Below are 27,843 nucleotides of genomic sequence, written 5' to 3' on the forward strand. Positions count from 1 at the left end.
TTCCTTAAACAGAGGGTCATCACCATTAAGAGAGCTGTTATACTGTCTCTGAATAAGCTTTCTCTCTCTGGTGGCCAAAACCTTGAGCCATAGTTAAATAAGATGAAAAGAACATGGGTTTTGGGGCATGTATGCAGAGGACAAATACTTGCCAGTGTGGTCACTACTAGTGTGTCAATGATTATAAGCACTGGATTTTACAAAAGCAGTCATGGTCATGTGTAATAAATCCTGTCCCCACCCAATGATGCAACTTTAAATTCTTAACAGTATGAACTTTTTTATCCTGTTAGACTGCCCCTCTTCTTGTCCACTTCAACTTCTTGGTTAATTGCTGGAATTGAGTTGGTTTTTTTTGCCTGATAACCTTCCAGTTAGTCTGTGCAGCATCAAGAAAATTGTCTATCTCTGTCCCTAACATTGATAAACCGTTTTATTTCAACACCTTTTCTGTAAAGCTTATTAGAATAATACTGCTGGCTGCATTGTTGCCCAGCCTTTTAACAAGAATCTTGTTCTGCTTGTGTTCTCACAGCACAAACAGGTGAAGCAGATGTTGGAGAAGATGCTTGCCAGGACTGAAATTCCCTGAGTCAGTCTTATAACTAACTACTTCATGCAATTCCTTTCAAAACATGTATCAAGATCCATTTAAAAAACTGCGTTTTTTTGTCCCGCTCTAAAGGAGCGTTGGCAAAGAACTTACAAGGCTGAGGAATGCTCCCACACACTGGTGTCTATCACTAGGGTCTGGGCCCCTGTGAAGCTTGTTGATAATAGCAGTACTTAGTACATCTTGCTAGTGAAAACTTGTTGCTATGAATTTTGCTGTGCTGCACCAGCAAGCTTTAGATATACAGCAGAAAACTTGTACTTATGTTGCACAGAGGACAAAGAAGCTATGGTTTTATTTAAATATGTCAGTTCCTGTAAATCTATTTGTGTTTGAGAGAAGTATGTATTTACTTTGGATTTACAGGGGTGAAATTGAAGCACAGATATTGCAGCTTATCCAGTACTGTACAGCAAGCTAATGTTAGTAGTAGGCATATAATTCAAATTTCCCTGTCATTTTAACTGCTTAAATGTATTTCTTGTTTGCTGCACACTTCATTTTTGACTTGTGCTGCTTAAGACAGTCAAGTCGTCAATATGATTGTTATGTGGAAGATAAAGCCACCATACAACCTTCATCTGAGTTCCCTGTGTTCCTCAATTTAGATGCTTTTAAGATGTATCTACTCTGAGACCCGTGAAATAATTAGGAATTTAATTTTCATTTAGGAATGGAATACCAGAACTACCTAAAACCATCTGATTAGCAGATCAAGATGTTTCAAGCATTCAGTGGTGGGTGTAGGAACTTCAGTCATTAGAATATTTCATTTGAATCAAGTGTTGGCAAGCACTTCCATCCACAACTGGCTGCTTGCAGCCTTCTGTAGTCTTCTGTGTGAAATGAAGCACTGGCAAGACTTCAGTACCTGGCAGATAAGTGTTGACTAGCAATACTGGTAGAAACGCACGTGGGAGAAGTGTACAGAATGGACTGTTGTGAAATAAGCAGGAAATGTCATCTCTGAAACTTCCAGTCCAATAACATGCAAAATGTTAATAGCCGTTAAAATGTAATGAAGTTTTTTTTTTCTTAACAAAAGTAATATTCTTGTTCCTGTTGTTGCTGGGATCTCCTTGTTGGGCTGATAGTTCTTTTCTCATGGAAAGTGCTGAACCTAGGGAGATTGAGAAGAGGAACCTATGGTACAAACACCATTGAACAATAACAGTGAGAAGAATTTACTGTTTTTTTTCTAAGGTCACAGACTTACAAGGGAAATCCTGCAGACCTCCAGCCTCCCTCTCCCTGAAAAACCAGTGTGTAGGATTGAACCTGATGTTAAATGGCTTAAGGGATTATTGGGTCACTGGGAGATGGTTAATTATTCATACAAGTGTCAGTTGACTTGGATGCATGGTCTGAATCACATGGTTCATTTCGTAATTAAAGTCCAAAAATTACTACTGGGAGCTGGAAAAATAAATGAGTTTGACCAGTTTTTTTTCCTCCCTGATGAGAATGAGGAGAGGCCCTTGATTCTTTCTCCCTCTGCCTTTTTTGTATAAATCTCTTCTGTTTCTGGCTTTTTCTTTTGTAATTCCCAATCCTCTGCTTGAGAGTTAATGGAAACCACTGTGTTCGGCACCTCTCTGCTGTTTAATCACTTGGGATGATTGTTGTTCAAATGCCACAAAGCACTGTTTCCCTACTCTGTGGAAGCAGTATGCTCAGCAATGAACTGTAAGTACGTGAGGAAGAGGTGACATTGTTTTGTCAGAAACAAAGTGACCTTTCCTGCAATACATACTTTTAGTGTCATGTTAGAATAAACACCACTCTGTCCATTCCTTTGTCTTTTAAAAATTACCCTGCAGAAGAAAGGCTTTAAGCACATCAATAGTGCTTTCCTAACCATTCCATTAAGAGAAATATCTAATACATGCTTTATCCAGTACTAGTGGTAAAGTAAAGTAATAACACAATTCTTTGGTAGTTTTTCCTGCCTTTTGATATCAACACTCACATCCAAACTGAAGAGTAACATGAACGATCAATCAGATTTACACAGGCCAAATATATATTCAGTCCAGTATTCATTTTCTTTGAGTGTCTTATGAATCCTAGGAGGCCAAAAAGAAAATGGGAGATCCTTTAACTCTTGTTTATTACTTTCAAATGAGGCTCTTGATGCAGTAAGAAATTGAGAACCTTGATGGAAAGAAATAATCAACTATAATTATAACATTATAATGTCAAGAGTATGAATTACATAGGAAAAATGCTAAAGATTGTATAGGTGAAAAAATATGATATTTTGTTTAATAAAGTAAACTAGCTGTGTTAGCAGCAAAGGTGGAATCTCTAGTGACTGAAATTCCATACTTAAATAGGAAAAGTAGTATTAAGACTGCCCAACTAAGGTGGCAGTAGTTACAATGACTGTTAAAGACTTGGTGGGGTCGGGGGTAGATTGCAAGAGTACAGATTGTGATAATGAAAATTTATATTACTCCCAAATGGATAGGACAGTTGTTGCTTTGAAACAAGAAGAGATTAATCTTTTCGCTTCAGAAATGACTGTTTCATAGAGCAGCTATTCAGGGAGCTTTTAGGAGGAGAAACAGTTTTTCATTTGGTCTTCAGATATGCTTAGGAGGCCTTCAAAATAGTACAATATGACCACAGTCAAAATATATGTACTTAAGTTTAATATCTTTGCAAGAGCAATTAAGAAAAATTAGTCCATTACAGTAGTGTTTAATGTCAAGGACCGTAATGACAACATTGAGGAATTCTGTGTAAAAACAACAAAAAGGGAACATGCAACATGGATATCTTTTAAGAACACTATGTTGAAGATCAGAGCAAATGCATAGGAAAGATTTTAAGTGAATGAAGAAGATGATGTAGAAGAGACTACTGGAAGACATCCTTCAAAAAGTTGAACCTGTATCCAAGTGAGGAAAGTTAGACATGGACTTAAGGGCTGGCAAGTTGAACATAAAACACTCAAGAAGATGAAAAGGGTTTTGAGGAGAGTCTTGTGAAAAGCATAAAACCAAATAAATTCCTTTCAAATGCAGCACAGGTGAAAACCCTGCGGGATGACATAAGGCCCGGAGGTGACCAAGATATAGGAGAGTGCAAAGATAAGGCTATAGCAGAAAAACTGTAGTAAAAGTGACTTGTGTCTGCTAGAATGGAGCAAAGAGAGGCTTTTTAAGCTGAAAATTTCTCTTTAAGGGCACTGAGCTGGAGGACATCTCATACTGAAGTACTGTCCACAGCAGTGTTAAAACTGACTGATAAAATGAACAAATTGCTGGGATTTACAGTAACACCCAAGATTTCTACAGGAACATGAGAGAGCCAGCTGAGTTAATAGCTGTGCTATGTAATCTGTTGCTTAAAGCTGCCTTAATACCAGAGAAATGAAAGGCAGCAAACATGATGACAGATCTTAAAAGAGCTTCCTGAGGATCAGCAAGTCTGATTCTACTAAATGGTAGAAACAGCACTAAAGAGCAGGGAAGCTGGTGGACATATGAGCATATCTGGGGAAGAGTCAGCTTTTGTAGAAGGAAATCATATCTTCTGAAAAAATGAAAATTCTTGAAGGAGTTACTGAGTATGTGGGCAAGTGGTAAGATTGCTTATACCGTATTTGGATTTATAAAAACTTTCAACACAATCTTTCATGAAAAGCTTTTAAAGAAAGTAAATTGATGTGGGAAAAGAGGGTAAGTCTGTTTCCCATCTCTTAGTCAATTCTTAACTACTAAAGGTATAAATCAGTTTTCTTGGTAGGAAATTCTGCGTTCAACATAATCATAAGTGATTTGAAAAAGCAGTAAATGGTTAGATAAGTTGATACCAAGTTATTCAGGATAAGAAAAATTAATCTACTGCAGAGAGCTGAGAAAAAGTTTTACTATACTGAATGATAAAATAGATGAAATAGTAATAAATACAAAGGAGTACCCATGGGAGAATTTCACATGCACAATGATGGGCTCTAAAGCTTACTGTTATGGTTCAGTGAAAAGATATTGGAGTTACTGTGGGTAACCTAGCTCGTTTTGTAAGGAGTCAGAAAGGCAAGTGGAAATTAAAATTTAATAGGAAAGAAATGAAGAAAACAGGAAATACTGTACTTCTCCCCATATCTTTAAAACTTTGTGTGATTTTGAACATTCTAACATAAAAGATTTAAATAGAGTGAGATGGTACAGAAGATGTCAAGGTCAATGAAAGATATGAAATTGCTTCTGTTCAGGAGAGTAACTAGATCAGGATTTAGGTAGGTTAGGATTTTGGGGGCTGGAAAAAGATGATTTAGGCAGGATATAGTGGGAGCCTGTGAAATCATGGATGGCATGGAAGGAGCTAATAGGGAACATACATTCAGTCTTCTTTGTATTGAAAAAGAACTACAGGGAAGCAAATGATATTACCAAGTGACAAGCTCAAAACAAACACTCGGAAGTATTTTTTGGCAATGCATCATTAAATTTGTGTACTCACTACCACAGAACACAGTGGATAGTAAATGAGTTCAGAAGAGAATAAGACAGATCAATGGAAAAAAAACTGTCAGGTATGAAAAAGCCATCTCTAGCTCAGGTTTCCTAGAAGCAGAGAGAATATTCTGAGGATATGTTGTTTGTCATATACCTGGGGGTAGAGCATTCCTTGAACTATTTCTGCAACTTCATAGTTAATATTTCATAGAACGTCTTAAGAACAACTTAATTCTGAATAAGTATTTTTCACTTATTTTTAAAAATCACAACCCACCAAATAACCTTCCTTCACGTTTTTGAGAGTTTCACTGGGTTCTGGTTTGAAACTTGCTGAATTAGTTAGAAGATATATGTTAATGTTTTTCAGGTTGTTCCCACTCTCCAGAAAGAAAATGGTTTTTGCCTAAAAGGTGAAAATGGCACCTTATTTCAGTCTTATTAAAAAAAGCAAGTAAAATAAGGCACTTCACCACCTTGGCCAGAAAACTGCAATTTCTTCAGTGTACCAGACTCACCGTGATAGGTTCAGGTACTTTCTTGTTGCTTAACAAAGAATGTGTTAAAGTCAAACACCTATTCTCTTTTCTGTTTTCGTCCTGGTAGTTACGGCGTCCTGCTTTGGGAACTGCTAACAGGAGAAGTACCATTCCGAGGAATTGATGGTCTTGCAGTAGCATATGGTGTTGCCATGAATAAACTTGCCCTTCCAATCCCTTCCACGTGTCCAGAGCCTTTTGCCAAACTCATGGAAGGTAAGCCAACTGTAGGGTGAGTGTGGTTTGTGCTGTTTCTAGAGTGCTGTCTCCTTGTGTTGGTTTTGATACCTAAGAGCACAGATTTCTCAAATGGCTTTATTCAATGGTGTGAGTTATTATGGGAGCTAGGCTTGGCTGTTAGTGTGCTGTGACAGTTACTCTGTTACAAAAATAGTATGTGAAAGAAACTTCCCTGCCACTTTTTATCAACTGGCTCTATAGGAAAATGTGGGCTATTGCTGCCATCATCTAGCTTATTGTTTTCTAGTAGGAAGGACTCACCAACGCCAAAACTTCACCTATTTTGGTCTAGTTTGAAGTTTCAACTTGTTTTGAAATTGATAGCTTGAACATCTTGCTAGGCAATGTCAGATTGATTTGGAATGAAACTTTATCCTACTGACATTTCAGGGAGAGGGTTTAAATGTGGCTTTGACATTTGAAAACAACCCAAATTTTCAGTCAGAATGATGTGCTTTTCTGGTTTGTGTGTGGAGATAGTTCATGCCCGAGGTGGGCTACCTGTGGATGAAAGAAATATAGGAGTTTGTCATCAGAGCTGCTGTTGTTATTAAAAAGGATTCCGTGAGGTAGTTTTTGGGGTGCACCTGTGTGACCTGCTCTGCTGGCTATTGCAACTACTTATGTATCTCCCAAGCTTCAGTTGTTCCTCCTTCCCTCCCTCTCTCACAGTAGTACCTTGAGTGTTTTTTCAGTGCCCCTATTCCCAAGGATTTCCAGGTGTTTATATGTAATAAACATTTTTATACCTATCTGACAGAAAGAAAAACTGAAGTAAAGAGAAATCAAACATGTTTTATAGCCTTAGTGAGCAAAGAATGAGTCTGAACATAGAACTGATATTTTGTGTCCTCTGGTGGTGTTTTTAGCCCCAAGAAAGGAATTTTATTCATGCAAGAAAATGTTTCTGATGGATTTCGCTGCTTTTAGAATACTTTTGCATTTCTCTGGCCTTTTCTGTAGGTTACAGGCTTTAGTTAAGTTAAAGTAGAAAAATTCACGTTCTGTTGTGCTGAAAAAGAAATATCCTACTGGATAGTAAACAGCAGCAGAGTTGCAGGTATAGTAGCTTGGAAGCAATGTTAAAGCAAGAAACTGCATCTGAAAGAGTTAATGGAACTACCAGCTCAGTGTTGTGCCAGGACAGTTTATTTTAACATGGCCCCCTAAAACAAGGAACCTGGATTTCTTAAATATAAATGAGGTATCTGCTGCTGGGGTTAAAAATAATGCCCTCTGTTGGGAAAGTCAGGTAGAGGCATATGGCCTGCACTTGAACCCAGCAGTGCAGGGGTGAGCACCCATATGGCTTTGGAACGCTTGGCTTCTCCGTGTGCAGGGGGAAGAAGAGAAAAAGAAAACAATTACTTTATGCCCCTTCAACAAAACTGTTTTTCGAACAGGCTGTTTCCCGGCTCGGGTGAACTCTTGTTCCCCTAATGCTGCTTTTACTTTTGAATTACTGCCCTGGTGGTCTTCACTGAGACAACAAAGCTGAACTTTCCCTCTTCACAGAAAAGACTTGTATGTTACAACTGTCCTCATTAGTGCAAATAATGGCAGATCTAGGCCTGGGAAAATAAAAGCCACAGGCCACCTGCGTAGTTATACTGTTCACTCATTCATGCATTTGGCTGGCTGCAGCATTTTGTTTTACTTTGGGTCATGTTTGCTTTGCCATGCTTAAAACATGGGGTAAAGAGGCAGGGATTATGGCACTGACAGTCCAGCTGTATCACCCATTGCTACTAATTGGTCAGCAGCAGGGGACCTTCAGAGCCCTCTTTAACATCCTCAGTTCTCTATTTTGATAAGAGAAGCAGTTTGAAATCCATAAACAGAAATGTGTTCCAGCTTATGCTTCCTGGAACCTAATCAGATGCTTAAATACCAGCATCTTGATACCAGCAGTTTTGAAACCAAAACTCCCAAATGCAAAATCTCAGTAACACTAAAATCAAAGAAAATACCTGCAAAATCAAGCCCCAGCAGTTGCACAGATTTTGTGAAGTGTTATTTATATTTAATTACAACTGTGCCTTGGCGTATTTCAGTCCACAAAACTGATGAATGAATGTCTTTTGGGACATCACCACAATTTTTTAAAGAATATTTACTTTTTTCGAACTCTAAGGTCTAGGAAACTTTAGAACATTTTTATAACTCTTGCCTCATGCTCCAGTAATGTGTGTCTTAAATCCAGTGACCATTTAGAGCAATGATGGTATGAGCATATTGAGAGAGACCCATGTGTTAGTTTATTCCATTCATGTGCAAAAGCTGTATTCCTGAGAAATATACTTGAATGCTATGTTTTTCTGTTTGATTCTTCTCAAATTTTGGCATGCAGGAGTCTAGCAGTACTAAAGAGAATAAGGATACTTGTTGAATAAGAACCCATGTAAGTGCCAGTATGGGACAATATAGAATGAGAAAGTGATGTTTTCTGCAGGAGTAGAAATCATAGCCTCATAGAATGGTTTGGATTGGAAGGGCCCTTAAAGATCATCTGGTTCCAACCCCCCTGCCATGGGCAGGGACACCTTCCGCTAGACTGGGTTGCTCAAAGCCCCATCCAACCTGGCCCTGAACACTTCCAGGGAGGGGGCTTCCACAACTTCTCTGGGCAACCTGTTCCAGTGTCTCACCACCCTCACAGTAAAGAATTTCTTCCTAGTATCTAATCTAAATCTACCCTCTTTCAGTTTAAAATCATTACCCCTCGTCCTGTCACTACATGCCCTTGTAAAAAGCCCCTCTCCCACTTTCCTGTAGGCCCCCTTCAGGTACTGAAAGGCTGCTAGAAGGTCTCCCCGGAGCTTTCTCTTCTCCAGGCTGAACAACCCCAACTCTCTCAGCCTGTCCTCATAGGAGAGGTGCTCCAGCCCCCTGATCATCTTTGTGGCCCTCCTCTGGACTCATTCCAACAGGTCCATGTCCTTCTTATGTTGGGGGCCCTGAACTGAAATAAGGGTGAAGTAAGAGGGAGAACTGAATGAGTAAGAATTTCCTATTCAAAAGTGTTGTTAAGTCAAACATTTTGACTTAATGGCTTTTTAAAAACATGTTCTTAATGCTTGTAGGTTGAGATGTTACTTCATACCATTTTCTATTTCTGTTTCTGTTTTCAATGTTTAATTCCCATCACTGTAAAAGAAGTACCTTTTTGTACTATTGCTAGTTGAATTGCCTCATGTGGATGGGTACCTTAAATTCTGTGTTTTTAGAGCTCAGTAATTGGATAAGTCATTGCATTAGATTGTAAATGAAAAGCTTATTTTATCTGTGGTTTCTCTTAAAAGCAAAAGAAAAAAAGCCTGATCAAACAAATTTCTCTCAAATAATAAAAAGGAACCCTTAAAATTAAGAAAACTCAAAATGCCCTATTTGGTGTCACTATTTACTTGAATCTCTTACTTTCACTCAAGTTATACGCAGTCTGCTTTGCAGGAGAGATTTTCAGTTCTGTGGAAGAGATTCATAATGACTTAGCTTAGTATTAGAGTTTGGCACTGGAAGGAGCTCTGATAGATATCCTTCTGCAGTATGGCTGTTAATTCTGCAGTGTAAGTGTGATAAAACAACTGTTTGCAAGAGTCTTGCATAGTATCTCCACTCTGTGAGCACATACAACTTAAAGCAAAATATTTAAGGAAGTTATTTATGATTTTTTAATATATGCTCAAAAATATAACTTTCTGTAAAATTAGTAAACCTCTATTGTACTTCACATATTATTGCAATAGAAACTAAAGACCAGGTAGTTCAAGATCTTAAGTGACGTTGGATATTGTATAAGCATGAAAGCATGAATTCTATACTTGATTTATGATCAGACAATAGTCAATGCAAACAGCAAATGGGAAAGATGGGGTAACACAGATAGCGTGCATGCCACTCCTAGCCACTGGGGATCAGTAAAGTACTACTCATCCTCTCAAACATCCATAATAAGAGATGCTTAACAGTTGCTTGCCTATGTCCTATTCTAGATTGTTGGAACCCCGACCCACACTCACGACCTTCCTTTGCCAGTATCCTAGACCATCTCACTGCCATACAAGAGTCTGGTTTCTTTGAAATGCCCAAAGATTCCTTCCACTCCCTGCAGGAAGACTGGAAACAAGAGATCCAAGAGATGTTTGATCAGCTCAGAGCCAAAGAAAAGGTAAACTAGAGAAAAACACTCCATGCTTGTGCTCTCTGGATTATAATCCCATTTCATAATTCAAACAGGGATCATCACTTAGTGCATCCGAGGGTTAATTTTGTGTGTGCTTGACTGGAGCTTGTAATAAGTTCCCGAATCAATGGCAGATTATGATGCACACAAGGGCAGAATCATGAGTAAAATAAATACCTGCATCCTGAGCTGCTACTCTTTCTAATATTGTAATGGGCTTCCATTATACACTGCGCAAACTGCTATGATGAGTTGTCTCCATTGTTTAATGCATCTCATGACTGTTGCACTGTTAGCATCTTAATTGAGAAGCCCAATGATAACTGTTAATTGTGAAAGTAGGAGGGGTAGTTTCAGCATAGCAAACGTAGTTTCAGCATACTCTAGCAAACATTGCAGCTTTGGTTCTGTCTTGTTTGTGTTTTCCAGGTTTTGAGCACAGCCAAAATGGATAGGCTATAATAAACATGAGTGCTACCAGGGGAATGGTCCAATAACTGTTATAATTGAAGTCCATCTGGGTAAATAGCAGAAATCAAAAACGCTAGGAGGAATAAAAGAAATTGTGACCATCAGCCTCAAAGAGTAGAAGTGAAAAAGCTGAAGTTTTCTTCAAGCATATTTGTAGAAAGCACAGCTTGTGGCATCTGTGTTAAGGTCCTTACAGAGACTATCTGCAGTTGTTGGTATGAAATACTGCAGTGGGATCACTAAAGTAATACTGTTTTTCTAAGTTCACAGTCTCTTGAATTCGTAATAAGCAGCCAACTTGATTTGGGCTCAGAAGTTGGGTTTAGGAGGCAGAGAGAAAGAAAAGGAGACTTTGGGGCAGGGGAGGGAAGTCCTACAATACTCAAAACATTTCTATTCACAATATGTAGTAGCTTTTGGGAAAAATAAAATAGCTAATAGTCATTTCCCTGCTGCTGTTGTCCTGTGGCATAACTGTGTTGGAACAGTTTTTGAAAACTGGAAACTTCAACAGACAAATGGAAGACCAAACAGTAGTAAATAGACTGCCCTCAAGTTTTGAATACTGTATTCCTCTGTAGCAATGGGGAAAGAGAATTTTGTATTCTATTCACCTCATGAGTAAAATGTGCCAAAGCTTCATGGTGATGGGAAAGGTAACAATGACGTTATTTAAAAAAAAAAAACTAAACTGAAATCTGTTTGATGACCTATCTGAAGTTTAACTTGAATTCTTCAGTTTTTACCTTCTGCAGTGCAATTAGCCATCTGGAGATAATTATTCCGAGTGCTGAATTATTTTGTCCTCATGAAAGGATAGCACTGCAGTGAGAAGACATTTCGAGATCTCGAGGACAATTTCAGTTGATTCATTTTGTCAACAAAGGAAAGATTGAAAAGTTTGCCTTATGCATCTTTATGCCTAAGGAGCAGCCATGCTTGGTGGACAATGATGGGAATGACCTTCTGATTATGTTTTCTTCGTTTGTTCTTATGTTAGAGCTGTGTTTTTTGCTATTTTATGATGCATGAGATAGCAAGGTTATTTTTAAACAGTTTAAGTCAATACTGAAGTTAACATAGGTACTTACTGAACAGGAAAGCAAGGATTAATTGTTTTCAGTGTTATGAATAAATCTTCCAAAGTGAGTTCCCCTATGCACGGTACTCTCCAATGGCTCTTGTAAACATGTTCATGTCAGATATCCAGCATATTTGTCATGACACTGAATTTAGGATTCAGTGCCATTTCACAGAATCACAGAATGGTTGAAGTTGGAGGGACCTCTAGCAGGGCCAGCTAGAGGCAGTTGCCCAGGAGCATGTACAGATGGCTTTTGAATATCTCCAAGGAGGGAGACTCCACAACCTCTCTGGACAACCTGTGCCAGTGCTCAGTAATGCTCACAGTAAAAAGCATTCAGAGGGAATCTCCTGTGTTTCAGTGTGTGCCCATTGCTTCTTGTCCTGTCACTGGGCACTACTGAAAAGAGCCTGGCTCTGTCTTCTTTGCACCCTTCCTTTAGGTTTTTATGTACACTGATAAGATCCCCCTTTCCCCCACCCAAGCCTTCTCTTTGCTAGGATAAACAGTCCCATCTTTCTCAGCCCTTCCTCATAGGAGAGATGCTCTAGTCTCTTATCTTCATGGCCCTTTGTTGAACATTCTTGAGTATGTCCGTGTCTGTCTTGTACTGGAGAACCCAGAACCAGACACAGGATTCCAGGTGTGGCCTCACAAATTTTAATACTGATATGATGGGCCTTGAATGGCAAGCACAGAAGTTCTTGAGGATTGTTTAAGGTTTTTGGCTTTCAGCTGAGCCTTTAAACAGTGGCGCTAGCAGTACTATGGGCACAAGTCATTGCTGCTGTACCTTCAGAAGAGGTAATGTTAGTCTTAACCCACAGGTCACAAGGTAGCTTTTTGTTTCTCCTTTCTTATGTCCCTGCAGGAGCTGCGCACATGGGAAGAAGAGCTGACTCGTGCTGCTGTTGAACAGAAGAACCATGAGGAGTTGCTACGAAGGCGGGAACAGGAGCTGGCAGAACGCGAGATTGACATCCTGGAAAGGGAGCTCAATATCATCATCCACCAGCTGTGTCAGGAGAAGCCTCGAGTGAAGAAACGTATGGGGAAGTTCAAGAGAAACCGGCTCAAGTTAAAAGATGGCAATCACATCAGCCTGCCTTCAGGTTGGTGGCATGTTAGGCTGCGTCAGGTGAAACAGGAAGAGCAGGTGAACCTGTAGCTTTGGTAGCTCCTTTCTACTGATACTTACACATCAAAAAGTATTTGGTATACTTTGGGAAAAACATGCCTCTGAGATCAAGAAACTAAATTTGACACTGTTGTGGCCAGCATTCCCCAAAGTTCTAAGTGTGAAGGCTAAAAGTAAATCTGAGATGTTACATGTTTGTTAGTCAATGGCTTTATACGGTTCATGGCAAAAATGTTGGTGTTGCAGTTTAACATGTTAATACTCAAAATGGTCAGTTTAATAAAAGATGTACATAAAAAGTGATGGAGGTTCTTGATCAGAATATTTTATATAATGCTGCAGCAGAAGATGGAGGTTCTTGGTCAGAATATTTTATATAATGCTGCAGCAGAAACCATAATCTACTTGATTTATTGGTGCAGGAATCTAAAATTTATCAAAAATACATTGATAGCTGTGAGACTACAGCCCTACATTGCTAGTTTATATATGAACTCATATTAACACACAGGTGACCTCTAATATCACCTTTCTGGAAGAAATGTTAAATACTGGTGAGGTGTCAGGGAAGTCACTCTTAAGAGTGAAGATGGTGATTTTCAGAAATATTGAATCCTTAGCATTTCTGCTGCAGATTCTGTATGGAGATTCAAATTTGTAAAAGAACAAAAGTGTGGGTTTTGTAAATCACCTAAGGCTCATCGCTACCTCAAGGATCATGGCTTACACTATATTCTTTGTTTTCTGAGAGAGACTGGCTGTTCAGAAGAGCAAAGATGATAAAATCACAGAATCACAGAATGGTTAGGGGTTCGAAGGGACCTCTGGAGATCATCTAGTCCAACCCCCTGCCAAAGCAGGTTCCCCTAGAGCATGTTGCACAGGGTCGTGCCCAGGCACGTTTTGAATATCTCCAGAGAAGGAGACTCCATAACCTCCCTGGGCAGCCTGTTCCAGTGCTCTGTCACCCTCAATGTAAAGAAGTTTCTTCTCGTATTTAGATGGAACTTCCCTTGTTTCAGTTTGTGCCATTGCCCCTTGTCCTGTCGCTGGGTACCACTAAAAAGAGTCTGGCCCCATCCTCTTGACACCAACCCCTAAGGTATTTGTAAGCATTGATAAGATCCCCTGCTCAGTCTTCTCCAGGCTAAACAGACCCAGCTCCCTCAGCTTCTCCTCGTAGGAGAGATGCTCCAGTCCTCTGATCATCTTTGTAGCTCTCCGCTGGACTCTCTCCAGAAGTTCCTTGTCTTTCTTGAACTGGGGGGCCCAGAACTGGACACAGTACTCCAGGTGTAGCCTCACTAGGGCAGTGTAGAGGGGGAGAATAACCTCCCTTGACCTGCTGGCCACACTCTTCCTAATGCACCCCAGGATACCATTGGCCTTCCTGGCCACCAGGGCACATTGTTGGCTCATGGTGAACTTGTCCACCAGACTCCCAGGTCCTTCTCTGCAGAGCTGCTAAATGTGCACGTTAACTCTGACTTTAGGTCTGTAAACACCTATTGCTTATGGTTTTGCTTAGCTTAAGAAACTGAGAGATAAGGTGAAAAAAATTTATGCAGGGATATACTTTGGCATAAATGTCAGTCAGCACGTGGGGATCTATGTGGGGGGGGGCATGGGGTGTATCTCGTGCATACACTAAGAAGATACATCTTCATAAGTGTGAGCACACATTTTTGTTCTGAAGTAACTGCGTGTACAATGGGGGTTAGCAATTAGCTGTAAAACTTCATTTCTACATAGATACTGTAAATTGCTCTCTTTGAAAGTTACCATAAATTATTATTTCTTTCTTCTTATTTTAAAAACAAAATAATTTTAACGGTGTCTTTCTGCTTTTGTTTTGTTTCGTGTTTTTTTTTCTTCTGGTAAACAGATTTCCAGCATAAATTCACTGTGCAGGCTTCTCCAACGATGGATAAAAGGAAAAGCTTGATCAGTAGCTGCTCCAGTCCTCCTGCAAGTCCTACGATTATTCCCAGACTCAGGGCCATACAGTGTAAGGAGCTCAATGTAGTATTGAATTTGGGAAATGTGCAGTCTGTTAGCGTGGTAAGATGCCAAGATTCCATATCTGGGACAGGACTATGAAAAAAATTTTCCCCAAATGTTTGCCTTGTGCCCTGCATATATGCTTACAGAGAGAAAAATGGAGTGTGTTGGTGATGGGGGGAAGTGTCACCTTCTTCAGAGTCCAAACCTTATTTACCCAAGTTCTTGAAATATTGCTGTTTGATTGTATAGAAAATACATTCCTTAGGTGTACAGGTTAATTTTTTAAAATAATAATTTGCAGAATAGATCAGTGAAACATTATTGAAGTGGATTAAGTTACTGTTGGAAGGAAAGAAAAACAAGGGCACTTGTCATGAAAATAGTGTTCCCATAAAACAGAATTAGGCAGACAAGCATGTATTAGAAGTATGCAAGGGATGTTAATCAATATGTATGTATTGGTGTTTGTAGTGTTTGTATTGGATATCATGACACTTGTGTGTCTGGTATCAAACTGGTAGTCCTAAAGGAGAAACCAGTGATGCAATAAAGCTGTAATGCCTAGCTATACTAATTTTGAAGGGATCTGGTTGTTCGATCTGTGTTGATAAATGGTCAGAATTCTGGGAAAGAAGCCTGAATGGATGTTTTCATTACTGTTCCTGTTCTGGCCTATGTTTTATTCTTTATGTTGCTGTGGAACCAATTCTTTAATTTGTGTATCTTTTTCTTTCCCATTTTTCACTGTTCTTCCCACTTGTGAAGTGACTCCTGCTGAAAGCAGTAAAACGTGGGGACGAAGCTCAGTCCTTCCAAAGGAGGAAGGAGAGGAAGAAGAGAAGAGAGGCCACAAGAAAAAGGGACGTACTTGGGGACCGAGCTCGCTTTGTCACAAGGAGCTAGGTGCAGGAGAAGATGGGTAAGAGAGGCCAGGTTCTAAAACTGGTTATGAGCTGGCTCACAGGAGATTTGCCTGTCCTCTTGCAAACACTTTTCTGCTTCCAAACTTATGTGCTGTACCAGAGATGTTAGAGATTCAGAACAGATTGCAAAACTGCATTCATTCAGTCCCTTGCTAGAGGTCCAGCACTGACCTGATGCTTTCACTGTCTGCTATTACCTTGTTATGTGTATTTGTAAGCAGTAGAACTTCTTAGCTGTGCAAATCTGCTTCTCTAGTAGCTTTTCTTTATTTTCAGGCTCAAATTCCTGTAGTTTCATATGACATCTGAAAATACTTCTCTTTTACAATTCTCAGCTGTGCTTTTTCAGGTCTTAAATGCTATCATTTAAAATATCTGGTAGGGCCAGGCAAATATCTTCTCTTCAGGCTTTTGAAAAGGACATGTACCTTGAGTGAATACATCCTGAAAGTGGTTTTTGCAGGGATACAGATTGTACCTCTGTTTCTATAGATTCTTGTTCTGTGGCTTCTTTTTTTTTTGTGTGTGTGTGTGAATTATTTATACCAGGACTCCAGTGGATCATTGCTGAAATGCTCTTTAAACATAGGAGTATTTTGATCTTCTAAGAGGTTTGAATGCCTTGTGATTTTTAGTGGAGTTTGAAGCTTTTTCCTCTGCTGAAACGAAAGTTTGACTCTTGCCATTTTTTTTAGCAGGGAAAATAAAATAACTGGTTATAATTTATCTTTAATATTAATGTGCTCAGTTGTGAAATTCCTGGAAAATAGATGTTTACCTAATGCATCACTATTGCAGTCCTCTGCAAGAGGGCCTGTATCTAAGTGTTCTAATGACATTAAAATATGTTCTTCCTCAAAGGTACTCTTCACATGTTAACAGGGCATTGTGGAGGAAGCTTCTTTGACTGTTGCCTATGCTTTTACCTATTCTATAGATGAAGTATAGCATTCTACAGAATTAAAACAGATGTCATACTTTACGATTATTAATTATATAAAAGGGCAGGAGATCACTGAAGCTGGTAGGAAAACACTTCCACCCTGAAATCATGTTCTTAGAATACTGGGAATAAAGCTCTTCAGTTTTCTGTTCATTACTGTAGAATCTGAAGCACTGGGTTGCTTTTGGGCCCAGACAGCTGGAAAGGACTTGCTTGCTAACCATGGTTGCTCTTAAAACTATCCTGTTCTTTCTACAGCTGAGATGTTCTGTAGTATTCATCACCTTTTCTAGGGAGACTCAATACAGCTATGGCATTTTGCAGAGTGTCTGAAACATGATAGTGTTGCTGAGAAGGCAATATCGTTAACATACAATGAACTACTGCTTCTTGCTGAGATCATGCCAGACCGCAGACTTATTTAAAGGGAGCAGAGTTGCAGTAAACATTACTGACTCAAAAGATACTGGTGCTTGCTATTTTTAGTATTTTTTAATTTCTAATTTTAAAGGGTAGGGGATAAAAATAGGGGTAAAGTGAAGAGCTAAACTTAGGGTAGAAGAGTCCAGTTCAAGCCTTCTCCATGACACTGTTCTGGTAGCAGTAGTGCTGCTGTGCCAGCTGCTTACACAGCTCTGTATCAGGGGATCTTTTCATCGCTTTCCATGTGTTCTCCACAGGAAGTAATTCCAAATTTATGCAAGAACGACATTGTGGGAATTGCAGTGAAATTCTCTAGCATGAGTAAACTGACCTATAATTAACATCAAGTAAAGGCAGTCATGAAAAGATTATACAGTGATTATTCACCCTTCTGCGTTTGTCTTTGAGGATAAGGAATATACAAAGCAGAAGGAGGTTGCGGTGCTGAATTGCAGAGACTAGATGAAGATCTATGTTGGACTAGTGTTGTGACAGTTCAGTTGTGATCTTGTGGTATATTCTCAAGGATATATGGTGAAGTCTTAATTGTCTTTAAACTTGGCATTGATTAGTCTCAGACTGTTACTATGGCATGGGTGACCTTTACCCTGTTTAAGGTTTCACGCTGGTAGTGTTACTGAGTTTACAGAAGGTGACATTGGATTTGGAGTAGTCATAGTCCTTTAGCTGTTATCTCTTAAGATAATGCAAGCTAGATAGGGGCGAACCTGGGAACAGACACTTTTTATTCACAATATTATTAGACAGTATTGTATTAATGCTTCAACATGGTGTTAGAGTGGTCTTAAGACACCAGAGGTGCCGTCTTACAGTTGTTAGGGACCTTTTTTGCAATTTGCTGAGCAAATAAGCCTTGTCACCTTATCACTCCTAAGGAGAGGTGCTTTTGACTTCCTGATAGAAAAAGGCTGTACAGAGAAGCAACTCAACTATAATACAACCGGGTAATAACCTTCCTGTTATTTAACCCAAATACATTAATGGTAAGAAGTCCTTACGTTCCTGAATTGTCATGCTGGTGACTGAAACACGGTTTTGCTGCTAGTGCTTTCACATCATTCCAGTTGCTCTTTCCTTGGAGCAGTAACAGATAATACTGCTGTAGTAAGAATGTACTCTAAGTCGGCATATTTTAAATTGTTTTCAGATGCACACTACTGTCTAATTAAGAGGATGTGCACTATCCTCTGCACAGGTCTTCAAGGTCTGCTTGTAATTTGAGGGAGAGAAAGAGAGAAGGAGCAAAAAACAAAAGGGAATGATGAAGATTTTTATAACCTTGAGGCAAACCTAGCAGATCTTGAAATTATTCTGGTAGCTATTTATCTTTCTCTTCAGATTGAGATGCATTTTGTCAGTAATGGCAAATCTTCAGGTTTGTTTTTTTTTTTTGCAAGGGAAGATTGCTCTGAGAAGTCATAAGGAAGCAAGCTAAGTTGATGTGTCCTGCTGTACCATAAAGGGCAATTCCCAAGACCCTTTAGATAACTGCAACCGTAAAGTGAAGGCTAAAATAAAGATTACTGCTGCCTATCACTTATAACTTTGCTATCTTTGCATATAGAGAACAGGGTATGTGTTTTCCCAGATCCATAGAAATCTCCCCTTCCTCAGTAGTTGTTTACCCGTATTGTAAGAGCTTTGACATTTACTTCTGGAGATGATCACACTGCTAACATGGTTTGTTTTCACTCACTAGTTTTCCCTTAATATGCTGCTCTTTTTCTAGTATTTATCCTAATTATGCATGTTGTACACATGGATAATTTAGATACAACATACATTATTTGGTGGGTTGTGCTACATAGCTGAGTATAGTATGGAGGGAATAAATCAGGACAGGGACCAACACGCTGAATTACATCTCTGTTGTAAAACCGTGTGGTTGTCTGTCTTGACAAGTAGGATTCAGCACTGTGCTGTCTGGATTCAAGTTTGTAGCAGGGTACTGCATGTGCCAGAATGGTTAATGGGGGGAAAATGATGGACTTTCAAGACAGCTGAGAACTGTACAGGTTGCTTTTAGTGTAATGCCTATAGCACGATCATCAACCAACTGAACATGTGCTGAATCAAGTTTAGACCTTGTGACCTTGCTATAGCAAGATAGTTTGGTGACAAGTAGGGCATGCCAGTTGGGTAGAGAATAGAGGAAAAATACATACCAAGACAGAAAAACCTGATATAATAAAACTTTGAGTTTTGAAATCCTGTGATGGAAGCCATCTTAGAAATGCAGAATGATTCTGGTGGAAAATGAGAATCATGAGATATAATCCATTACAATCCTTCCCTTACAGAGAAAGAAGGATATGAGCATATAGAAGTTAGGTGTCCAATCAAAGAACAATGCAAGTTAGTAATGTAGGGGGAAGAGGTCTCATCCCTTACGTTTTCTGTTCTTTCAATAACAAGTAGATGCTCTTGTATGTCCAGTTGAGGTCATTCAGACTGTCCACAGATATTTTTGCTCCTTTTATTGAATTTCTGACTATCCTAAGTGCCTATTAGCTTTTCACCAGCACTACTATGTGTTTCATGTTGAAATTTAGAGAAGGGCACCACAAATCTCCCAGTTCAGACAATATTGATAACTGAACAGTAAAACTTTGCTGAGTGTTGATATGTCAGAAAGTTATGCCAATTACTAAACCTGTTTCTGATGTCATGAAAGTACTGCAGGGAATAAATAGGGTGATGGTAATGAATACCTATGAACAGGGACTACTAATAAGCTCAGATGCCAAGCGACATACCTGTAAATGCAGGTGACTTGAAGGTAGGGAGTTTGGGTTTTTCACTTGTTTGTTTTGAGGGTTTTGACTTTTTTTTTTTAACTGTAACTGAAAGAAACAATGACATGATTTATGATTTTAGTTACCTATTTTTCCATAATCTAGAACTTATGCTTTTAACTGTCAGTACTTCAATGCAGTGTTTTCTTTACAGGAGAGATATTGGGCTTATTTAGCATATTATTGTCCCAGTGAGTGATCTTTGACTTTCATTGTTCATTTCTATTTCACATGGAAATGTTTTTGGAGATATTTTCCCCCTCCTCCTCCTGAGCACTTTATTTTTTACCTGCCATGGTACATTTGCCTTGGCTTAAAAATAAAATGTTTCATCTGATTTTTGTAGTGGTGCTTTCTATTATTCTGTGTTTATAGACATTGGTTATCAGTAGAAGTCTTTTGACTGCCATGGTCTAAGACATGAGGGGGGGACTTTTTGACTTTTTTTGTATTTTAAGGTGCTGTACAGATGTTGCAAAATGTCTTGCTACGGGAGGACTTCAAATCTATGTAATTAAGGTGGATACATGCATACCCTAAGTAGAGCACTAGAGAGTATAGAAGGGGGGAGTGAAAATTGGTTGTTTTTTTCCCATCTTTCTACTATTTCAGTCTGAAAGCTCTGGTAGAAGGATACAAACAGTGGTCATCCAGTGCACCGAACCTTGGGAAGATCCAGAGAGCTGCACCTGCTTTTCCAGGATTCACCAGCTTAGCAGAGATAGGTAAAGGAATTCCCTGGCCTTTATATTCTCATTCACATTTGAATGAACCTCTCCTTTCCTGACCTTCACCTTGTACCTTACAGCAATGTTTTCATTTTGGTGGTATCTGTTTTTCTTTTATTCTTTGTGAAGTAACTACTTTCTCCTTCTGGATTTTCTTTTTGTTCACCTATCTGCTTGGGCTTCTTACCTGTCAAGCTAACAAGCTTCTCTTAATTCCCTTCTAGCTCCATGCTACCTCTCAATTCCTTTCCCGTTAATGATATTTAGCTGTGCAGCATGGTTACACCTTCACTTGCAAGGAGAGAGCCTTATCTTCCTACCTTTTGCTCCTCACTCCCAAACATATAAATTTACTCTAGAAGTGACTGAGGTGTAGATAGCTTCTGAAATGCTGTTCTACAATGGATCCCAAACAGATTAATGTGTCACAAATTTCTACCACTTTGATAGTGTTTCCAGTCACTTGTCTCAGCCTTATCTGCTTTGGAAACAATAGCCTGTGAGTATTTGGCAGCTGGTGAACGATGCTTGCAATGAGAAGGACAGTTGTATCTTCTGAGGAGAAGCTTAATTTTCATGTGTATTTGTAAGACAGTGAAATTTGCCACTGAAAATGTTACATCCATGCAAAGTCTGTTTTCATTTGCTTTCCAGATGATGAAGACAGCGAATGTCTTAATGGAGAGGGAAAAGTGCACCCTTCACCTGGGCACAATCAGTCATACCTCTGCATCCCATTTCAGAAGAATGAAGACTGGGATGGCCCTTCTAGTGATGCCAATGAGGAGTCCACCCCTGTGAACTCTGCCACTAGTACTCCACAGCTGACACCCACCAACAGCCTCAAACGTAGTGGCTCCCATCACAAGCGATGTGAGGTTGCATTGCTTGGCTGTGGAGCAGTGCTGGCTGCTGCAGGCCTGGGTTTTGATCTGTTAGAAGCAGGGAAGTGTCAGCTGCTGATTGAGGAGGAGCCAGAGGCACCCAAGGAAGAGAAGAAGAAGCGTGACAGCATTTTCCAGCGAGCTGGACGCCCACGCAGGAGCACTAGTCCACCTTCCCGAAAGATCTTCAAGAAAGAGGATCCCATGTTGTTGCTAGGCGAGCCATCCACATCCCTCACCCTTCTTTCCCTGTCTTCCATTTCAGAATGTAATTCCACCCGGTCCCTGCTGCGCTCAGACAGTGACGAGATTGTGGTGTATGAAATGCCTGTCAGCCCAGTGACAGTCAAGGCTCCCTTGCCAGCCATTACCAACCCACTAGTCAATGTCCAGATTGAGAGGTTCAAACAAGACCCCAACCAGTCCCTGACTCCCACACATGTGACAGTCTCTTCCCACACCCAGCAGAGCAGTCACAGGCGGACACCTTCTGATGGGGCCATCAAAGGCAGTGGACTGGTTGTCAATGGGTGCCCAACCACTGGATGCCCTTCCAGTAGCTGTTTAACTGGAGCACTGGGAGCAGGTAAGTTTTTAGCCATCTTCCTTTTCCTCTTCAGAATAAAGACCCAAACAGTATAATTACTTGTTAGGATGTAAACATGTTGCTTGTACAGCATCCATTGTGATGGCCAGCCCACAAGAAGAGCTTACGGATGCTGTCTTTACAAAAATAATGAACAGAATAATGCTGTAATGGTCTCTGCTCCGGCATCTCTCTGCTAAGGAACTCTCTTTGCTCCCCTGTGCTGTGATGCAGAGCATAGTATTGTTTCTTAGACAAAGATGGTACCAAAGTACAAATATTGTGCATTTTTTGCAGTTCCTTGGGATTCCATCTCCATTGCCTTTATACACTTGTTTGTATTGCTGTTACAATTTCAAAGTAAATTCTGATCTTTAAGGCAGTGAAAACTGGATCTCTAAAGCAGTTTAGGGCTGTGCCACTGTTGCTCTTATTCCTTTACAAGCAAGAGGGATCTTCCTGGATAGGTAGTGTTCTCACTGTTGCAGTCTTTAGGAGTGGCTGTGACTTGATGACTTAAAAAATGCTTTCCTGTTTTCTTGCCCTAGTAATTCAAGGAAAAAAAGGACTAGAATAATAAATTAAAATGTGATTTAATTAGACTTTTCCCAATGGTAAAACAAAACATGAGGTTGTCTGTTGAATGGCAGTCGGCAGTAATATGTGAGTTAATGCAGCTGAGAATACTCATTAAAATGGTTTTCATGAAAATTTAAAAGTTATGTTGTGTTTATAAAAAAAACCCAACATAACCACACACACACAAAAAACAACAACCAAACACCATCACCCACCCCACCCCCAAATGAAAACAAACGAGGAAGTGTCTGTGGTAGATAGTGTTAAATGGCTCTTCCAGGACTTTGGTCCTGCTTGCTGCAAACAGGTGTCACATATCCTGCTGTGCAAGTGCCTCCCTGATCCATTTAAGCTGTTCATGGGTAACGTGTCCTCTGAAGGATTTGGAGGGTCCTCACCTCTTGTAGGAGGTCAAATCCATGCTCTCCAGTCTGAAAATTGAAGAAAACAAATAAGAAAATGAACAAAACTTGCTGCTTGTGATAGGTCAGTGAAACACGTGTCTTGCAATGTGTTTAGAACAGTGTAGGGATAAAGAAGCCAGGTATTCACTTCAGATTGGTGTAATCTTGAAGAAACCGAGTTTGTCGATTCTGAATGGAGGCTTTCTGCTTTGAAAATGTTTTCGCAGTGTACATACAATAAACTGAGATCTGTTGGAAGCATTTATCAGTGACATCTAACATGTTCCCCTCTTCTCTTACATTCTCTGTTTTGGATAGGTGTATTAAAAACACCTAGTCCAAGTAGAGATCCCAGTGAGGTCCCTCGCCTGCCAGACCCCAACCTTGTTTTTCCTCCAACCCCGAGACGATGGAATGCACAGCAGGACCCCACACTGGAAAGACCCAAGACATTGGAGTTCCTGCCCCGGCCACGTCCTGCAGCCAGTCGGCAGCGGCTTGATCCCTGGTGGTTTGTGTCACCCAGCAATGCCAAGGGTGAATCTTCTGCAAACAGTTCAAGTACTGATACTCCAAGCAATCTGGACTCTTGTTTTGCTAGTAGCAGCAGCACTGTAGAAGAGAGACCTGGACTGCCTGCACTGCTTCCTTTCCAGGTGGGTCTTCCTGTAGAGGAGCGGACACTGTTGGACATAGATGCTGAGGGGCAGAGCCAGGACAGCACCATTCCACTATGCAGAAGTGAACTTAACACACACAAAGCTGCAGCATATGAACTCAAGCAAGAATTCTGGTCTTAGTATGAAATCCACTGGGGACAGTGAGCCCCTCTAAATTCAATCCTACTTTTTGCACTGAGAATGCACTTTGAAGACAGATGAGATGGAGGGATGCTACAGAGATCATATGGTGCTGCCTCTGCTGAAGTTATGTTGTTCGACTGCCTGATTTTTGTCTGCAGTTGGATGTAACTTGGCAACTCAGAGCTGCTGACTTTTGCTGTGGGGTTTTTTTGTAGTCTTCCCTGCCCTCTTATTGCAGTTTGAATCTGCAATGAGCTAAAATTATCATATCAAAGTCTTTGTTACTGACCTTGTAGGATTTGGCACTTGCAGTAAGTATATTGGTATCTATCCTGGTATTAATCAGTATTTTCAAAATTCAGATATTACAATACAGCAAACACCAGTGTTTGATGTTTTCCCAAGAAATCCAGGACAGAAACAAGCAAATATCTGGAGACTACCTTCTCTGAAATGTACTCAGATCATTAGATAGGCCTGGGAATCATGGTACCCCCACTGAAGGAGCAGAAGTAGCTGTCGTAGACTCATTTGTCCTCTTTTGCTCACGTGATAGTGCAAGGTGAAACAGATTGCAGAGGAAGGGCATGGTATCTCCAGTGATGGAGGTCTTTGAGAACAGACTAACTAGACTGTTGGGAATGAGTAGGTGTAGTTGATCCTGGCTTCAAGGCAGGTTGGAGTGATCTCTTGAGGTCCCTCTCAGCCCTATTTTTCTATGACCCCGTGCTTTCAAAAAGATGAAGGCTTATGGTATGGCTGTTTAGCTTGCTTTTTTTATTTCAAACTTGGGTTCCATCAGCCTCCTTTTCCCACCCCTTGTATCCCAGGCTCATAAGTCAAGCTGCCTCAACTTTGGAAAGAGAATTAGCAGGAACTCTTTCCTTAAAGCTGTGTTGGCTTGCAGAAGTAAGTTATGTATCCCCTCACTCTTTTTTTTCCCTTCCTGTTTTTCTCTCTTATACTTTTTAGGAGTGGGCCTTGAAACCCAAGACTGTTCTTATGCACACTGATACTTGTTTAAGGCGCTTTTGAAATTGAGGCTTGTATTGTTAGTAGTTGGATTGTGCAAACAGGAATCGGAACATCTGGATTCCATTTTATTTTGTCACTGACTTACTGTGTGACCTTGGGCAAATAATGTAACCTCTGTGCCTGAATTTCCCCATCTGTAAATAACAGGGATAATACCTACCTCACAGGGGGAGGGGTTGGGACATATGTAATAGGTATAACGTCCTTTGAGATCTTTGAGTGAAAGGCATTATATACATTATTCTTGTTCAAATCTGTAAAAACTCGTAACTCTGGAGCAAGAACAGACCCCTGTCTTGAAGGAGGAAGTCAGACAAATAGAGTATGCCTATGCTCACAGTTTTCTGTACAGAGGCTGCAAGTGTGTCTGTGCCTCTGCAGGTATATCTTACTGGCTTTAATGAGAGCTTCACTCTTCCCCAGTTTTGGCTTATAAATAAGGGATGTGGCCTTTATATGAGTGTAATAAGGTAGTCTGCTTTATTGCAGGGTACAGCATATCTGTTCACTCTTTTTGTACAGATCTGTGCTCATTTTGCTAATCTACTAACCATTTGGGTGCAAATAACTGATTTTGCAGTGCTGCCAATGCAGTGCTCAGCCTGTTAGGGCAGTCCAGGCCTGTTGTGGAGGCAGCGTAGCTGAATACTTTCTTGCACCTGTCAGCACAGAGATCCTGTGTGTTTAGATGTTTGTAACCTGATGTTAAAAACCAGCATGTGCGGGGAAGTACTGTACTCAGGGCCTTTTGATTCTGTTTGAGGGCTAAAACCAGCATGTTGCCATTAGTCAAGTGCACTGGTTTTTTTTTTTCCAAGCAATTACAGTATGTTTTCGTGTAGAAAGGTCACACATTTCTTGTTTATCACATTCCATGAAACATGTTTAATGGCAGAATTACTTTTTGCTGCCTTCCCCATTGAGTGCTCCAGAGCTAGCCTTAATGATGCTACACTAGCTGCTGAAGCTGGATAGACTATTGACTGTGTAGGCAAGGTATTCTGATGCAGGGCTAAGATACTTTAAAAAGAAAACTTACATTTCTGACACTTTTGTTAAACGGAGACCTGTAGCATTATTGATTTCTTAAGCATTCATCCTTTTGCTTTCTATTTATGAAAACCCAGTTTGTGATCTGGAGACAAAAAAAAAGGCAAAACCCACCCAAACAGATGGTTAATTTTGATTGTGCTGTAGAAACAAACTCAAGGAAAGCAGAGTCAGAAGCTGTGCCAGAGGGAGATTAACTATTTTTCGTAGTCTCCCTTACCATTTTAAAAAGTCTGAAACAAAACTGGATCAGCTGTTCTGAAATGTAATGTTTTCTATCCAAAAAGTATCATTACAAATGCATAGGAAGCATCCTCTGCTCTGCAAAGACATCACCTGGAATAGCTCCATTTGAATAGAAATTTTTAAAATCCATTTACTTGCGTGGAATAGAAGGTTACCTTTCTAGGCTACATTGTTTTAACTCAGCCCACTAAACTTTCTGATAGTTGGCCGATTGCTTTCACCAAGTGAACCGTAAGGTTTCTGTCTAGTTCCCAGCAGGCAAGACAGCTATATAGCCAAGTTGTTCTGTCACCTCTTTTGCTTAAGAAAGTTGAGGATGAAGTATCAAAACCCCTTCCCCCTCTCTCCCTTTTAGATAATCACTTGGTGAAGGTGGTGTGTAGATGACCTATTAGAAGTATTTTGCTCTGAAGAGCATCTTCCCTAACACCAAATGGACATTGCTACATCAAAGGAACTGGGTAGGACAGATAACAAGGAGTCAAGGATCCAGATCAGGGTTTCTAACCTAGATATTCTCTGTTTCCAACATAGGTATTCTCTATTATAAAGCTGCCAGAAAGACTAGGTAGAAGTGTAATGTTTGGTGGTTTGGGGTTTTTTTGGTTTTTTTTTTTTTTAGAAACACTCCTTGGATGCAGTTATCTCCATTGAATCTAGCATGTGAAATAAAATGAGGTAGTCTTTGAGCATCAATCTATAACTGTCTTCCAGCTGGGAGCCCTGTGGCTAACCTGAGGTATCAGGCAAGAGGTGTCTGTTGTAGAAACAAAGCTATTGGCTTTAGCAGGTGGTGGGGTATTCTCTGACAGGCAGAGGGAGTGCTCAAGGCAAAGAGTTGTCAGGTGTTTTACCTTATGCATCCCAAAAGCTGTTGCAACTGGTGTCCTGAGGCCCAGAGTGCATGTTTAAGCTAGCTCGTAACCTCTCCATATATCCATCTATCCCATCCTGGCTTGATTTCTCTCCTTTCCTAATCTGTTGGGTTTTTAGCTTCCTAGTTGTGGGAGCTGAGATGCTCCAAATCTCCAAAAGAGTGCCTCACTGTAGTCTGCTAGATACTGAGAAGATATGAGCCCGTCAGCTCACAAATCTTTTTCTCTACTGGTTACTAGTATTCCCATTTGTCAGGGAGATAAAAGTTTCAGAATATTGTTGATTGACATACCTTTCTAGCAGTGTTCTTGAGGAAGATGGTGAAAATCTTGCTATAAAAAAATTCTAATAAATGTATTGTTTCCTAACTATCTGAATAAGTTGCCCATTTTTTTTTTTGGCTGAGAAAATGAGAAAAAGATAACATGAGAGCACAGAATCACTGGGCAGTCTAAAACATAATGACAAAAGAATGGGCTAAAATGTGTTAAAGTAATTATAGGGCTCACAAAGAGGAAGTGAAAAATTTTTTAGCTGATAGTAATAGTAGTAAGGTTGTTGCTGAGAGAATTTTTTCTGGTCTGGAAATATATATGTATTTTCTTTTAAATAGTCATCTGGCAGTATGCATCACTAATTTGTGTAACTGATGTGCTGATTTAGGAAATAGGAAAAAGTTTGCCAGCCCTTCAAAATATGATATCCTTGTGGCCTGTTTGTTTTTCCTGTAAAATTGAGGGGAAAGCACAGACATAGCAACCAGTGCAAAAAGTGACAATTTTTTTTTATAAATTTCTACTGGTTTCACA

At 39.9% G+C, this 27,843-nt stretch overlaps 1 protein-coding gene across 1 annotated transcript in view; it reads left to right on the forward strand.

Annotated features, from left to right (window-relative positions):
* The window catches only part of MAP3K9 (mitogen-activated protein kinase kinase kinase 9), a 60,833-nt gene extending 37,009 nt beyond the window's left edge, over positions 1-23,824 (forward strand). Inside the window, exons 4-11 of the mRNA XM_068399030.1 lie at positions 5,686-5,834; positions 9,851-10,026; positions 12,468-12,708; positions 14,620-14,742; positions 15,504-15,657; positions 20,456-20,568; positions 21,226-22,041; positions 23,343-23,824. Coding sequence (XP_068255131.1) covers positions 5,686-5,834; positions 9,851-10,026; positions 12,468-12,708; positions 14,620-14,742; positions 15,504-15,657; positions 20,456-20,568; positions 21,226-22,041; positions 23,343-23,824 — 2,254 coding nt within the window. The remainder of the gene's footprint in view (positions 1-5,685; positions 5,835-9,850; positions 10,027-12,467; positions 12,709-14,619; positions 14,743-15,503; positions 15,658-20,455; positions 20,569-21,225; positions 22,042-23,342) is intronic.
* Positions 23,825-27,843: the final 4,019 nt, after the last annotated feature.

Source organism: Nyctibius grandis, chromosome 4 (genome assembly GCF_013368605.1).
Source record: "Nyctibius grandis isolate bNycGra1 chromosome 4, bNycGra1.pri, whole genome shotgun sequence".
NCBI classification, from domain to species: domain Eukaryota; kingdom Metazoa; phylum Chordata; class Aves; order Nyctibiiformes; family Nyctibiidae; genus Nyctibius; species Nyctibius grandis.